Raw genomic sequence first — 11,464 nt, forward strand, 5'->3', positions numbered from 1 at the left:
CGATGGACTTTGACTACGCTCACTTCGCCCTAACCGAAGGAAACAAAGGTAAAGACCAGACAGATCAGGTAAGCTCACCATCCAGAGAGGCCTACAGGAAGCAACTCGCTGAGACGATGAACCTGAACCACACACGGATCCTCGCCTTCAGGAACAAACCTCAAGCTCCTCTGGACTTGCTTCCCACCGACCACTCTGCTTCTTCTCTTCACCACCAACCCAAATCCGTTAAGCCAAGAAGATACATTCCTCAGGTATTTTTTTTTTTATCCATTTCCCTTTGAAAAATAGAAAAGATTCACATCTACTTAGTTGTTGTGTTGATCTCTTTTTTGAAACTTTAATAGACTTCTGAGAGGACGTTGGACGCACCTGACATTGTTGACGACTTCTACCTCAACTTGCTTGACTGGGGCAGTGCTAATGTCTTGGCCATTGCGTTGGGACACACTGTTTATCTCTGGGATGCTTCCACTGGCTCCACGTCTGAGCTTGTCACCGTTGATGAGGAGAAAGGACTGGTCACGAGCATCAACTGGGCGCCTGATGGTCGTCATGTTGCAGTTGGACTCAACAACTCCGAAGTCCAGCTTTGGGATTCTGGATCCAACCGTCAAGTAATTATTACACAACCTCCTCTCTCTCTCTCTCTTCTGTTAATGTCGTTCATCATGTCTTAAACCTTATGTGTTGTACTGTTTGTACTGCAGCTGAGGACATTGAAAGGTTGCCACCAGTCTAGAGTAGGATCACTGGCGTGGAACAACCACATCCTCACAACGGGTGGGATGGACGGACAGATCGTTAGCAACGACGTGCGCATCAGATCACATATCGTGGAGACTTACAGTGGACACACTCAAGAGGTTTGTGGCCTCAAGTGGTCAGGATCCGGGCAGCAGCTAGCGAGCGGTGGCAACGACAATGTTGTGCACGTATGGGATCGTTCCGTGGCCTCCTCGAACTCGACCACGCAGTGGCTTCACAGGCTTGAGGAACATACCTCTGCTGTGAAGGCTCTTGCGTGGTGCCCTTTCCAGGCGAATTTGCTAGCGACCGGTGGTGGTGGAGGGGACAGGACGATTAAGTTCTGGAACACTCACACGGGGGCTTGCTTGAACTCGGTGGACACTGGCTCCCAAGTTTGTTCTTTGCTGTGGAGTAAGAATGAGAGAGAGTTGCTTAGCTCGCATGGGTTTACTCAGAACCAGCTTACGTTGTGGAAGTACCCGTCTATGGTGAAGATGGCTGAGCTCACTGGTCATACATCAAGAGTTCTGTACATGGCCCAGGTGAATAGACAATCTTTTGATCAAGTTCTGTTTATATAGCTGCTGAAAGTGGTTTTCAGTTCTAAAAACTTACTTGTGTTACTTGTTGTCTTTTTCTACAGAGTCCAGATGGTTGTACAGTAGCTTCAGCAGCAGGAGACGAGACACTGAGATTCTGGAATGTGTTTGGAGCACCAGAGACGGCCAAGAAAGCAGCTCCAAAAGCAGTCCATGAGCCATTCTCTCATGTGAACCGTATTCGTTGAAGAAACTGTGAAGAAAGAAAGACTAACAACTAAGAAAACCAGCCCTTCATTCTTGCATAAGAACGTTCTTAGTTTCATTTTTTTTGGTTTCATTCATCATGAACTGTGTATAGATTTTGAGACTAAAACTTCGATGCTTGTATAGATTCTAAATAGAAAAAAAAGATTCTTGTTTTTAATAATCTCAACGAGTCTTGTACAATCACATGATTGTAGGAATACTTCTTTTTTTATAACATTGGTCACTGGAGACATATATGACTGATTATTGCTTCTGTCATGAGTTTTTTGTTTCAACTTGAAATAGTGCCGAACTTGTCTACTAACCACCTTGGAACACATCGCCCGCATCTTTCCCCATTCTTGGTTGAACTAAATTATTAGACTGCAAACATTTTCTTTGTCTTCCTGACTTGTATGTAATACAACACTTAATGAGTCTCTTTGCAGTCTGGAGATGTTTTTTCAAAATCAAGTAAACCAAGAGTCTGGCACAATTAGGTGTAGTGATACAACTAGCCAATCAAGCAATCAAACAATATATTTGCATCTGAAATTGCAATATATATCAGTCTTTCGACCCAAAAATAAAAATTATCACACCATCTCTCAGTCTCTCACAGGTTTCTCTAACTTATCTTGAAATCTATTAAATCACTTATTAACGAATAGCTCAAAGTAGATAAGTAATTTTGGGGACGTTTTCTTACTTAATGAGTCTCAACGCATAGATTTTTTAATGTTTTATATAGGAAGCTAAAATTAGAAGGCTTGAGATTGCCTCACACGACAAACAATAGGCATATCAATCCACAAAAATCTCCTAGCCAAACCAGTTTTATTGATTTTTGGAGAAGTAAAAATATCAAAGAAAAGCCAACAAAAAAATAAAAGTGATTGTCTCCTCCCATTAAAAGAGAGGAATAGAAAAAAATGGCTTTTCAAGATTTTGACCTCATTCAAGAACGCGTAACCGCAGACAGAAAACGTAAGTTCAGGAAGAAAATCATCATTGGAGTTGTCTCTACGCTTGTTGTCGTTGCTGCCATTACTGGAGGTGCTTTTGCTTATGTTACATACGGAAACAAATCTAAAGAACAGGTGAAAACCACGAACACAACCAGCAAAGCTAAAGCGAAAAGCTCCGAGAAGAGTCCAAGCCAGAAATCATCACCACCATCTTCTGCAGCAGCACATTCTGTGAAGCCAGGCCAGGTCGATAAGATTATCCAAACACTTTGTAATTCCACTCTTTACAAACCAACTTGTGTGAAAACTCTTAAAAACGGGACAAAGACAGCTCTGTCTGATCCTAGGAGCCTCTTAAAGTCTTCAATCAAAGCAACCAATGACGATCTAGTGAAAGTTTTCGAAAAGGTTTTGAAACTAAAAACAGAGAAAAAAGAAGAAAAAGACGCTATAGCGCAGTGCAAGCTGCTTGTGGATGAAGCTAAGGAAGAACTCAACACCTCTATGAAAAGAATCAACGACACAAAGGTTAACAACTTTGCGAAAATAGCTCCTGATTTAGACACTTGGTTAAGCGCAGTCATGTCGCATCAAGAAACATGTCTCGATGGATTTGAAGAAGGAAAACTCAAAACTGAGATACGTAAGAACTTTAACTCTTCTCAAATGATGACCAGCAACTCTCTGGCGATGATCAAGTCTTTAGATAAATATCTTTCTTCGGCTCCAAAGGTGAAAGCGAGACATCTTCTTGAATCAAGAACGTCTTGGTTAAGCAACAAGGAGAGAAGAATGTTAAAAGCTGTTGATGTGAAGGCCTTGAAACCTAATGCTATAGTGGCTAAAGATGGCAGTGGGAATTTCACAACCATTAATGATGCACTTAAAGCAATGCCTGCTAAGTACAAAGGAAGGTACTGTATATATTATTAACCGTTTCATAATATTGCTTCAAAGATATGGGATCTTGGTCCAAGGATTAGTATAACTTTCCTTTTATAGGTATACCATTTATATCAAACATGGAGTTTATGATGAATCTGTTATTGTTAACAAGAAGAAAGCTAATGTTACAATGGTCGGTGATGGATCGCAGAAGACGATCGTGACGGGAAACAAAAGCCATGCAAAGAAAGTCCGCACATTCCTCACTGCCACATTTGGTATATCCTAATTACTTAGAGGTTTAGTCTCTCAATTGTTTCAAATATAGTTTATGCATTTGCGTTTATATGATAATAAACACAAATTGGATTTAAATGGGAAGTTAATGATAAATCCTAACTTTAACATGATATCAGAATCCGAATATATATATACTGCTCAATCGAACCAACCAAAATCAATCCAATCCAGGCCCGATTTATCTTTAAAGCGGTCTGACAAAAATTTGTCTGGTCAGTTTGACCCGAACTGAGTTATATACTACATGACATGAATAATATAAAGAAATTTAGGTTAATAACCAATTTGTTTTAAGGTGAAAGTCCAATAAACTTAACATCTATACTATTAAAGCAGAATCCCTAATAGGATTCTGCCATTAGTTTTCAACTTATTTACCATGAGATGCCATTATTATTTAATTTTTATTAATAGTTAAAATTGGCCAAATTTTCTCCTTTTTTTCTCCATTTAATTGATTAAGCTTCCTTTTTAATAGCTTAGTCAGATTTTGGAAACATATATATAATATATTCATTATAAAATGTGGACCATAATATTATGTCATTGCAAAACGTGAACTCAACCATTTTTATCTTTATAATTACTAGGCATGGGCATTCGGGGTCCCAATCGGGTTTCGGATTTATCCAATCGGGTTTCGGTTATTCGGGTTTATCAAAATCAGTCCCATTCGGATTATTTAAAAATTTGGTTCGGGATCGGTTCGGGTTTTATCGAGTTCGGGTCGGGGTTAGTAAATCTTCCAAGAACCGGTACAACCCAATGTACTTTCGGGTTTGGGTCCCAATCGGATCTTCGGTTTAAAAATATCTAATTTTTACCTACTTTGTAACCAAAACATAAGAAAATTCGGTTTTCGGGTTTGAAATACCTAATTTGTAACTTTCTGTAACCAAAACAAAAGTAAAATCGATTTAAAAATAAGAAATGAACATCAACCGTGATCATTCGAAATCAAACAAAAAGAAAACATATTTATTGATAAAAATAAAACCAAATAAACGAAAGCATAAAATGAAAACCACGTTCTCATGAAATGAGAAATATTGTTTAGTGGAAACACAATCTAAATCTAAATATTTCAAGATTCAATAACCACATTTAACCATCAATCTTCATGTAATAGTACCACTAACCTTAATGTAATAGATAAATATTTTAAATATTTAATATATATTAATATATTTTGAATATATATTAGGAATTGAGATCATATTTGGTACAAGATCTTTTTGGGGTTTTGAATGTTTCGGGTTCTATCGGATATCCATTTAGATTCGGGTTCGGTTCGGATAATACCCATAACCCATAATACCATAAAACAAGATCCATTCGGTTTTTTTGTCGGGTTCGGATCGGTTCGGATTCATTTTTATCGGATCAGATTGGGTTCGGATTTTCGGATTCGGTTTATTTGCCCAGCCCTAATAATTACTTTTACATACAAAACGTGAACCAATTCTTTTTTTTTTTGTCAAAATGAATAACGTGAACCAATTCTTATATACACAATATGTTAAAATTTATTATAGGTGCAGCAGAAGAATATAAACTCCGAACACACTGCACACAAAACCATAACCATATTGTTTTTTTATTTAAAACAATTTAAAAATTGATTTATATCTATATTATTAAACCAAAATTATTTATAGGACTCTGTCGGTTTAGTTTTCGTGCTTAAAATATTAAAATTTGGATTTGTTTGACTAAATTATCAGTTTCTGTACGGGTTCAAAACTACTAATTCACAAAATGATCTTCATTTTGTTAGGATCCTCCTTTTGGCAAAACAAATTATGCATTAATAAAATTTGTTTCCATAACAAAACTTTCTTTTCATTATTAACTACTATATATTTACTTTAAAAATTAATTATTAAAAACAAAACATTAAGCTATAATATTTACAAATTCACGTCAAGAAAAGCTAAAAAATAATTTGAAACATCCAAATACAAATTCGTCAATTAAATACTTCATTCTCAAATATTTAATGTATATTTAACTTAAAATATACATTGGTTTAAATAAAAAGTATTTATCCAAAAATGTAATTCCGGGCTTTTAAAATGTGAATCAAAATCTAACCAATACTATTAAAAAAAAATCCTAACAGAATTTTTCCCTTGCTTTTAAAAATTGTTTAAAATGACATGCCACTCCTATCTTTATACTTAACAATATTAATTATTTTGATTTTTTTAACAGTCCAATTATGATTTTATCTCTTTTATAACAATTAATATTAACTTAAATATAACTTGACTCATATATTACAATTCCACAAAACCATTTAAAATATGTTGCTATATACAATTCAAGCCGACAACTAACAATATGTAAAGTATATAGGATGACTTCGTTCACCTTAATATTAGAATATCACACAATAGCTTTACTTGACTACATTTATCACAACAACTAACATTAAGCTATATATTAAATTTCCATTGGTAGTTTTCTACGGGTCACAAAATAATTATCAAACACAGGTCGATTGAACAAATAGATTTGATCATTTCTTTTATGAATTAACTAACGGGTTAATAATTTTATTAACAAAAATAATCCTGCGCTTTAAAAGCGCGGGTAAAAATCTAGTAGACAATTAAAAATAATAAATAATATCCTCAGTTTTTAAGTATCATTTCCGTGACATGCAAAACATATATTTTTTTTCCGTTTCCGTGCACGTTAAAGGTTAGTGTTCGTATAAATAGAAAAATAGTAAGCCATCAGAAAGGCAAACAGAACAATCAATTTAGGCTTAGATTTTTAGAAAAAAAAATTAGGCTGCTATGTCGTTGGTTTGGAGCTCAAGTAGGTTGAGATTCTTTTAAAATTGTTCCCAAAATTTTGTAAACACTGTACATATATTCTTTTATGATGATCAATAAATTTAACATTTCATAAAAAAAACAGAACAATCAAAGCATAAATGTAAGTATGAAGTGCAATAGTAACCTTCTATGTGCTTGATTTCTTACAGTGGCACAAGGAGAAGGATTCATGGCACATTCCATGGGGTTCCGGAACACAGCTGGACCTGACAGGCACCAAGCGGTAGCCATACGTGTGGAATCCGACCGTTCGGTTTTCCAAAACTGCCGATTCGAAGGCTACCAAGACACGTTATACGCGTACACGCACCGACAGTACTACCGTAGTTGTGTCATTCTCGGAACAATAGACTTCATATTCGGTGATGCAGCCGCCTTATTTCAGAACTGTAACATCTTCATCAGAAAAGGAGTGCCAGGGCAGAAGAACACGGTGACATCTCAAGGACGAGTGGACAAGTTTCAGACAACAGGCTTTGTGATCCAGAACTGTACAATTGCTGCAAACGAAGATCTTAAACCTGTTAAAGCTCAGTTCAAGAGCTATCTAGGTCGGCCGTGTAAGAACCATTCTAGAACAGTTGTGATGGAGTCCACGATCGAGGATGTGATCGATCCTGTTGGATGGTTGAGATGGGAAGAGACGGATTTCGCTATTGGTACATTGCTTTACGCGGAGTACAAGAACGATGGTCCAAGCGGAGGAACTGGTTCTAGGGTCAAATGGCCTGGATTTAGGGTTATAAAAAAGGAAGAGGCCGTGAAGTATACGGTTGGACCATTCTTACAAGGGGATCCATGGATTCGTGATATGAAGTCTCCGGTTAAGTTTGGTCTTTATGATGCTTGATGCTAGCAAATGTGGTGCCGTGCTTCTTCTTTTTTCTTACAAGAGAACATGTGGTGAAGAGTCAAAGTGTAGCTTGGAGCGCAAGGTAATAGAATGTGAATATATAGGTGATGTAAGAGTGTTGGATCGTTTGTTATATAGGTCGATTAATACTCATACATTTTGACACAAAACATGTCTAAAGGCGTTTTGTAATGAATGATATTCCTGATCCTGATGATAAGAATGGAGACAATCATGCAGATATGGCATTTATATTTGTTAGGATTCCAGAGGCTCAAAGTCATCACTTTGTCTCAACATGAACCCACAACAAACCAAGATAGAAGTTGCTTGAAGTCAAAAAGAAACTGTAAAAACAGAGTTGTAGAAAACAGAGTTTGGAGAAGAGATTAGAGAGTAGGAGACGAAGGGAGCACACACACAATTTAAGGAGTTCACGCCCATTAACGAGGGTCACTACATCTCCCCGAGACTACAGCTCGAAATCCACTAGAAGGTATAACATAGTTACAAAAATACAAGTGATTCACTCATCATATCACTCATGAACTCACTCTAATGTATCTTACTATGTTCTAATGAGAAACCCCAAAGCTAAGCTTATGCTTGCAGCTTTCTCTCTCCCTTCTAAGCTATTTGTGTGGCTCAATCTCTCTCTCACGTTCTCAGCTTCTCTTTATAGTGGAGACACCTTCAAACCTAATGCACAAGAGGACAAAATGGAGAGGCTCCTCCTTGTGGTCCCAAAAGAAACTTAACCCATCTTCAACTCACCATACTAACTTGAGTTAAGTTTTAGATTACTTTTGATCTTCATTTGCTTGATCAACAAGTGTTCTTATCTTCACAATATTGGTGTGTGATTAGATGAGTAATACTAGTTACACCATTGCTTGATAGGCAAAGGTTAAACCATAGCTCAATTGGGCGCCAATGATATTAACCTATAGAAGAAGCCTAGTAGTTTTGTAGTATATAGTGTCTGGTCTTTTGTTTACTTGTGTATTTTGGTAGTAAGTGAGGAAGTGAGTATAGAACCTAAACTAATATGGTACCAACCAACTCTTAAACTATAGAAGCCTTAAAACGCAAATTAAAAGGTCAACAACATCAATTGAAAGTGTGCACAAAGGAGATCACAGAAGGTTTCAACCTGACTAAAACATGGAAGCAAGTGAAGTCATGCATCTTTTGATTATTTGTAAAGTGAGTATTTGGTTCCTTCGATTCGGCTTCTATCCTGCATTGCCATTTCTTCTTCCTCATTCAAAGAGTGCACCACAGTCTTATATAGGAATTTTCTATTTATCAATTTGTTAAAGTTCTTTTGGACTGAATTAAACAATGGGCAATGCAGACGAAACCTGCAAGTGGCTAATCTCATTTATCACGTTGATGATACACAAATGGGACATGCATCAACAAGTGATGCAAGAAGTCTTGGATAAATCGAAGAGATTAAGGATTAATCTGTCGAACAATAATAAACTTAGGCAAAACGTTCAGCCATGAGTACAGAAAAAAGCATCTTAACTTTTTTTGCGTAGTCCCAACTCTGAGTCTTAAAAAAGTCAAATTAGCAGCAAACTTACCACCTCACAATTTGAACTTAGCAACACTAATAAAGAGCAAATAGAGGGTTGGTCTTTGTGTCATCCATCCCCTTGCGAGGATTAGCTTTGTAAGCAAGAGGTACCACAATCTGATAGACATTTCCAAATCCAATCAGCACTTTCAGAAGGAAGTCTGATCTCTGATAAAGGTTCCCCTAAGAGAACAGAGGAGCCATTCATATTCAGAAAGGTCAGGAGAGGCATCCCACATACGTCGACGTGTTTGATTTTCTTTGAGAGCAGCATCAAATTCGATTCTCCAGGATTGTTCAATGACCATTGATAACTGTCCATTAACATCAGGGTACCTCCTGTATACATGACTCCTTCACCTATATATATCAACAGAGATATATCAACACAGACTGACCTATATATATAAAAAAGGATATATATATATATATATTTGACCTTCGGGTACCAAACATATTTCTATTCCGGCATCCGCATATTTATCCATGGAATATTTCCCAGGGAGGGTATTCTTATCACCGTACAGTCGGACTGACACATCACCTAAGTAACCACGATTCTCAAGAGCTCGTTTGATTTTCTGACGTATAGTTTGGGGATCGAGATGCTTAGGGATTGGGAAATCGTCGACGTCCAAGAATACAACTGTGTTGCCCGCTACACAAGTTTCACAAAACGAGAAACGCACAAACAATTACAAGACCGGGAACAAAAAAAAATTAAATCTAAACAAGATATATAGAAGAAATAATAGAGGGAGATGTAGAGAGACATCTTACTGGGGTAAACTCTGATAGGGTAGTGGAAATCCGACGGGTTAGACATTGCTAGCTACGACACATATAGCCGAAACTCTTGTTGCGTCTCTTATAAAGCCAAAGACTTTTGGGCTGAGCCCTGCTTAGATATTCGCAGTTGTCCCAGTCGTCCGTGTCCAAAAGTTAGTTTTGCACAGCTGTTTGCGATTTTGCAGGTTTGAAAATCTTATAATATATTTGTTGATTATTTTTATATTTTCCAATTCAAAATATTTTATTATAAAAATTGAGCATTCTTAACGTTGGTTATATTTTTTTTTAAGAATAGATTTTATAATTTTTTTATAGGATATAGTTTTGTTTCATCAAATAAGTCTCTAAAGAGAAAATGACCCAAAGATGTTTCATTAAAAAGTAAATATACATATTGACCCATATATATATTATATTCAATTTTGGATTTTAAATAATATAATTAAATTTATAAGGTATTTCTAAATAAGTTGTGTTGACCCTTGGTTTGTTGTCAGAGACCTAAACAAAATTACATGACATCACAAAGAAAAAAAAAAGAGGCTCTTTAGAAAGTTCTAGATCATTTCTGGCTTTCAATAATACTCCCTCTGTTTCTGAATAAGTGTCGTTTTAGAGTTGTGCACACGGATTAAGAAATTATTAAATTTTGCATATTTTCCATACAAAAACATCATTACCCATACACCTCAACCAATAGAAAAATAAAATACAGAATAAAGTTAATAAATTTTGCATTGAAATACTAAAACGACACTTATTTTGCAACGAAAATTTTTATCTACAACGACACTTATTGAGAAACGGAAGGAGTATGATCAGGAAGTGTGGTCAACTTAGATTTCTACCTCGTAGGAATCAACTGTCTTGGAAAAGAAAGAGAGGAAAATAAATGATATGATGTAGACCGGGCCGGATGCTTGCAGACGAATATTAACATACTCTATTCCCATGTTCTTTTCAAGAATATTTAGGCATGATCATCAGATCTGATCATTGACGAGTAGTGGTGTTTTTGAAAGACAAGGTTCCTTGACGATGTGGAGTTGATAAAAGAAGGATTGGTCAGACTGGTCTATTGGACTCCATTGGTAGGGGATGATTTGAATCAAGAGGAGGGGATGAGCCGGATTTTGCTATTAAGTCAAGCAATTCTCGTCATGTAACAGAAATTTTAGTTATATGCATGTAATTTTAGTTATCTAATACAATAAAGTAGACTTTTTTTTTTTCTTTTCCTATGTATTTGTTACATAGAAGTAAGGCTGAACAAAATAAAGTCTAACCAAAAAGTAATATCAAACACGAACTTAAACAATAAATATCCAAAATTTTAGTATCCAAAAAATTAGAATCTAACCAAATCTGAAGTGAAATGTTTTGAGTTCTTGGCAATATATGAATCACAATTATGGATTTAAATATTTTAATTGTCTTTTTAAAATAATATCCCAATACTATTTAAAATATTTTATTTGATTGGGAATTATCCAAAATAGCCAAAATAAATACTCGACAAAAGTTCTTTTTTTTTTGGAACATATCTTTCATTAAAAATAGTATTAAGGCTATTTTGTATAGTTTTAGATATTATTTTGGAATATCAATGTTACTTTATATTTTAAGTTAAATTATTTTTACTTTGGTGTAACTATCAGCTATTTATTCTATTTTTATTCCATTAATCTATGAAAACC

General features: G+C 35.7%; 3 protein-coding genes across 3 annotated transcripts; 2 read left to right on the forward strand and 1 right to left on the reverse strand.

The window, feature by feature from the left end:
• The first annotated feature begins 2 nt into the window (after positions 1–2).
• LOC130510432 (cell division cycle 20.1, cofactor of APC complex-like) lies at positions 3–1,719 on the forward strand. The gene is made up of 4 exons (XM_057006733.1): positions 3–254; positions 348–617; positions 711–1,292; positions 1,394–1,719. The coding sequence occupies exons 1-4, from the start codon at positions 3–5 to the stop codon at positions 1,535–1,537; spliced, it is 1,248 nt and encodes a 415-aa protein (XP_056862713.1). The 3' UTR covers positions 1,538–1,719.
• A 704-nt stretch (positions 1,720–2,423) lies between these two features.
• Positions 2,424–8,134, forward strand: LOC130510788 (putative pectinesterase/pectinesterase inhibitor 45). The gene is made up of 3 exons (XM_057007440.1): positions 2,424–3,420; positions 3,509–3,669; positions 6,687–8,134. Exons 1-3 carry the CDS (start codon positions 2,471–2,473, stop codon positions 7,385–7,387), a joined length of 1,812 nt encoding a protein of 603 aa, XP_056863420.1. The 5' UTR covers positions 2,424–2,470; the 3' UTR covers positions 7,388–8,134.
• Positions 8,135–8,837: 703 nt separating this feature from the next.
• On the reverse strand, positions 8,838–9,921 carry LOC130510891 (uncharacterized). Its single transcript, XM_057007591.1, has 3 exons — positions 9,756–9,921; positions 9,415–9,633; positions 8,838–9,335 (listed from the first exon to the last, which is right to left on the reverse strand). Exons 1-3 carry the CDS (start codon positions 9,799–9,801, stop codon positions 9,064–9,066), a joined length of 537 nt encoding a protein of 178 aa, XP_056863571.1. The 5' UTR covers positions 9,802–9,921; the 3' UTR covers positions 8,838–9,063.
• Between the last annotated feature and the right edge of the window lie 1,543 nt (positions 9,922–11,464).

This window comes from Raphanus sativus, chromosome 4 (genome assembly GCF_000801105.2).
Source record: "Raphanus sativus cultivar WK10039 chromosome 4, ASM80110v3, whole genome shotgun sequence".
Classification (NCBI taxonomy): domain Eukaryota; kingdom Viridiplantae; phylum Streptophyta; class Magnoliopsida; order Brassicales; family Brassicaceae; genus Raphanus; species Raphanus sativus.

Bases quoted from the DNA above. Each gene is read 5' to 3' on its own strand.
- LOC130510432 (XM_057006733.1), top strand. From the start codon at position 3: ATGGACTTTGACTACGCTCACTTCGCCCTAACCGAAGGAAACAAAGGT. The intron at 618-710 runs GTAATTATTACA...TTTGTACTGCAG, and splicing joins ATTCTGGATCCAACCGTCAA to CTGAGGACATTGAAAGGTTG. The intron at 1,293-1,393 runs GTGAATAGACAA...CTTTTTCTACAG, and splicing joins GAGTTCTGTACATGGCCCAG to AGTCCAGATGGTTGTACAGT.
- LOC130510891 (XM_057007591.1), bottom strand. From the start codon at position 9,801: ATGTCTAACCCGTCGGATTTCCACTACCCTATCAGAGTTTACCCCA. The intron at 9,634-9,755 runs GTAAGATGTCTC...AAACTTGTGTAG, and splicing joins CCCTATCAGAGTTTACCCCA to CGGGCAACACAGTTGTATTC. The intron at 9,336-9,414 runs GTCAAATATATA...TGATATATATAG, and splicing joins AATATGTTTGGTACCCGAAG to GTGAAGGAGTCATGTATACA.
- LOC130510788 (XM_057007440.1), top strand. From the start codon at position 2,471: ATGGCTTTTCAAGATTTTGACCTCATTCAAGAACGCGTAACCGCAGAC. The intron at 3,421-3,508 runs GTACTGTATATA...TTCCTTTTATAG, and splicing joins CCTGCTAAGTACAAAGGAAG to GTATACCATTTATATCAAAC. The intron at 3,670-6,686 runs GTATATCCTAAT...GATTTCTTACAG, and splicing joins ATTCCTCACTGCCACATTTG to TGGCACAAGGAGAAGGATTC.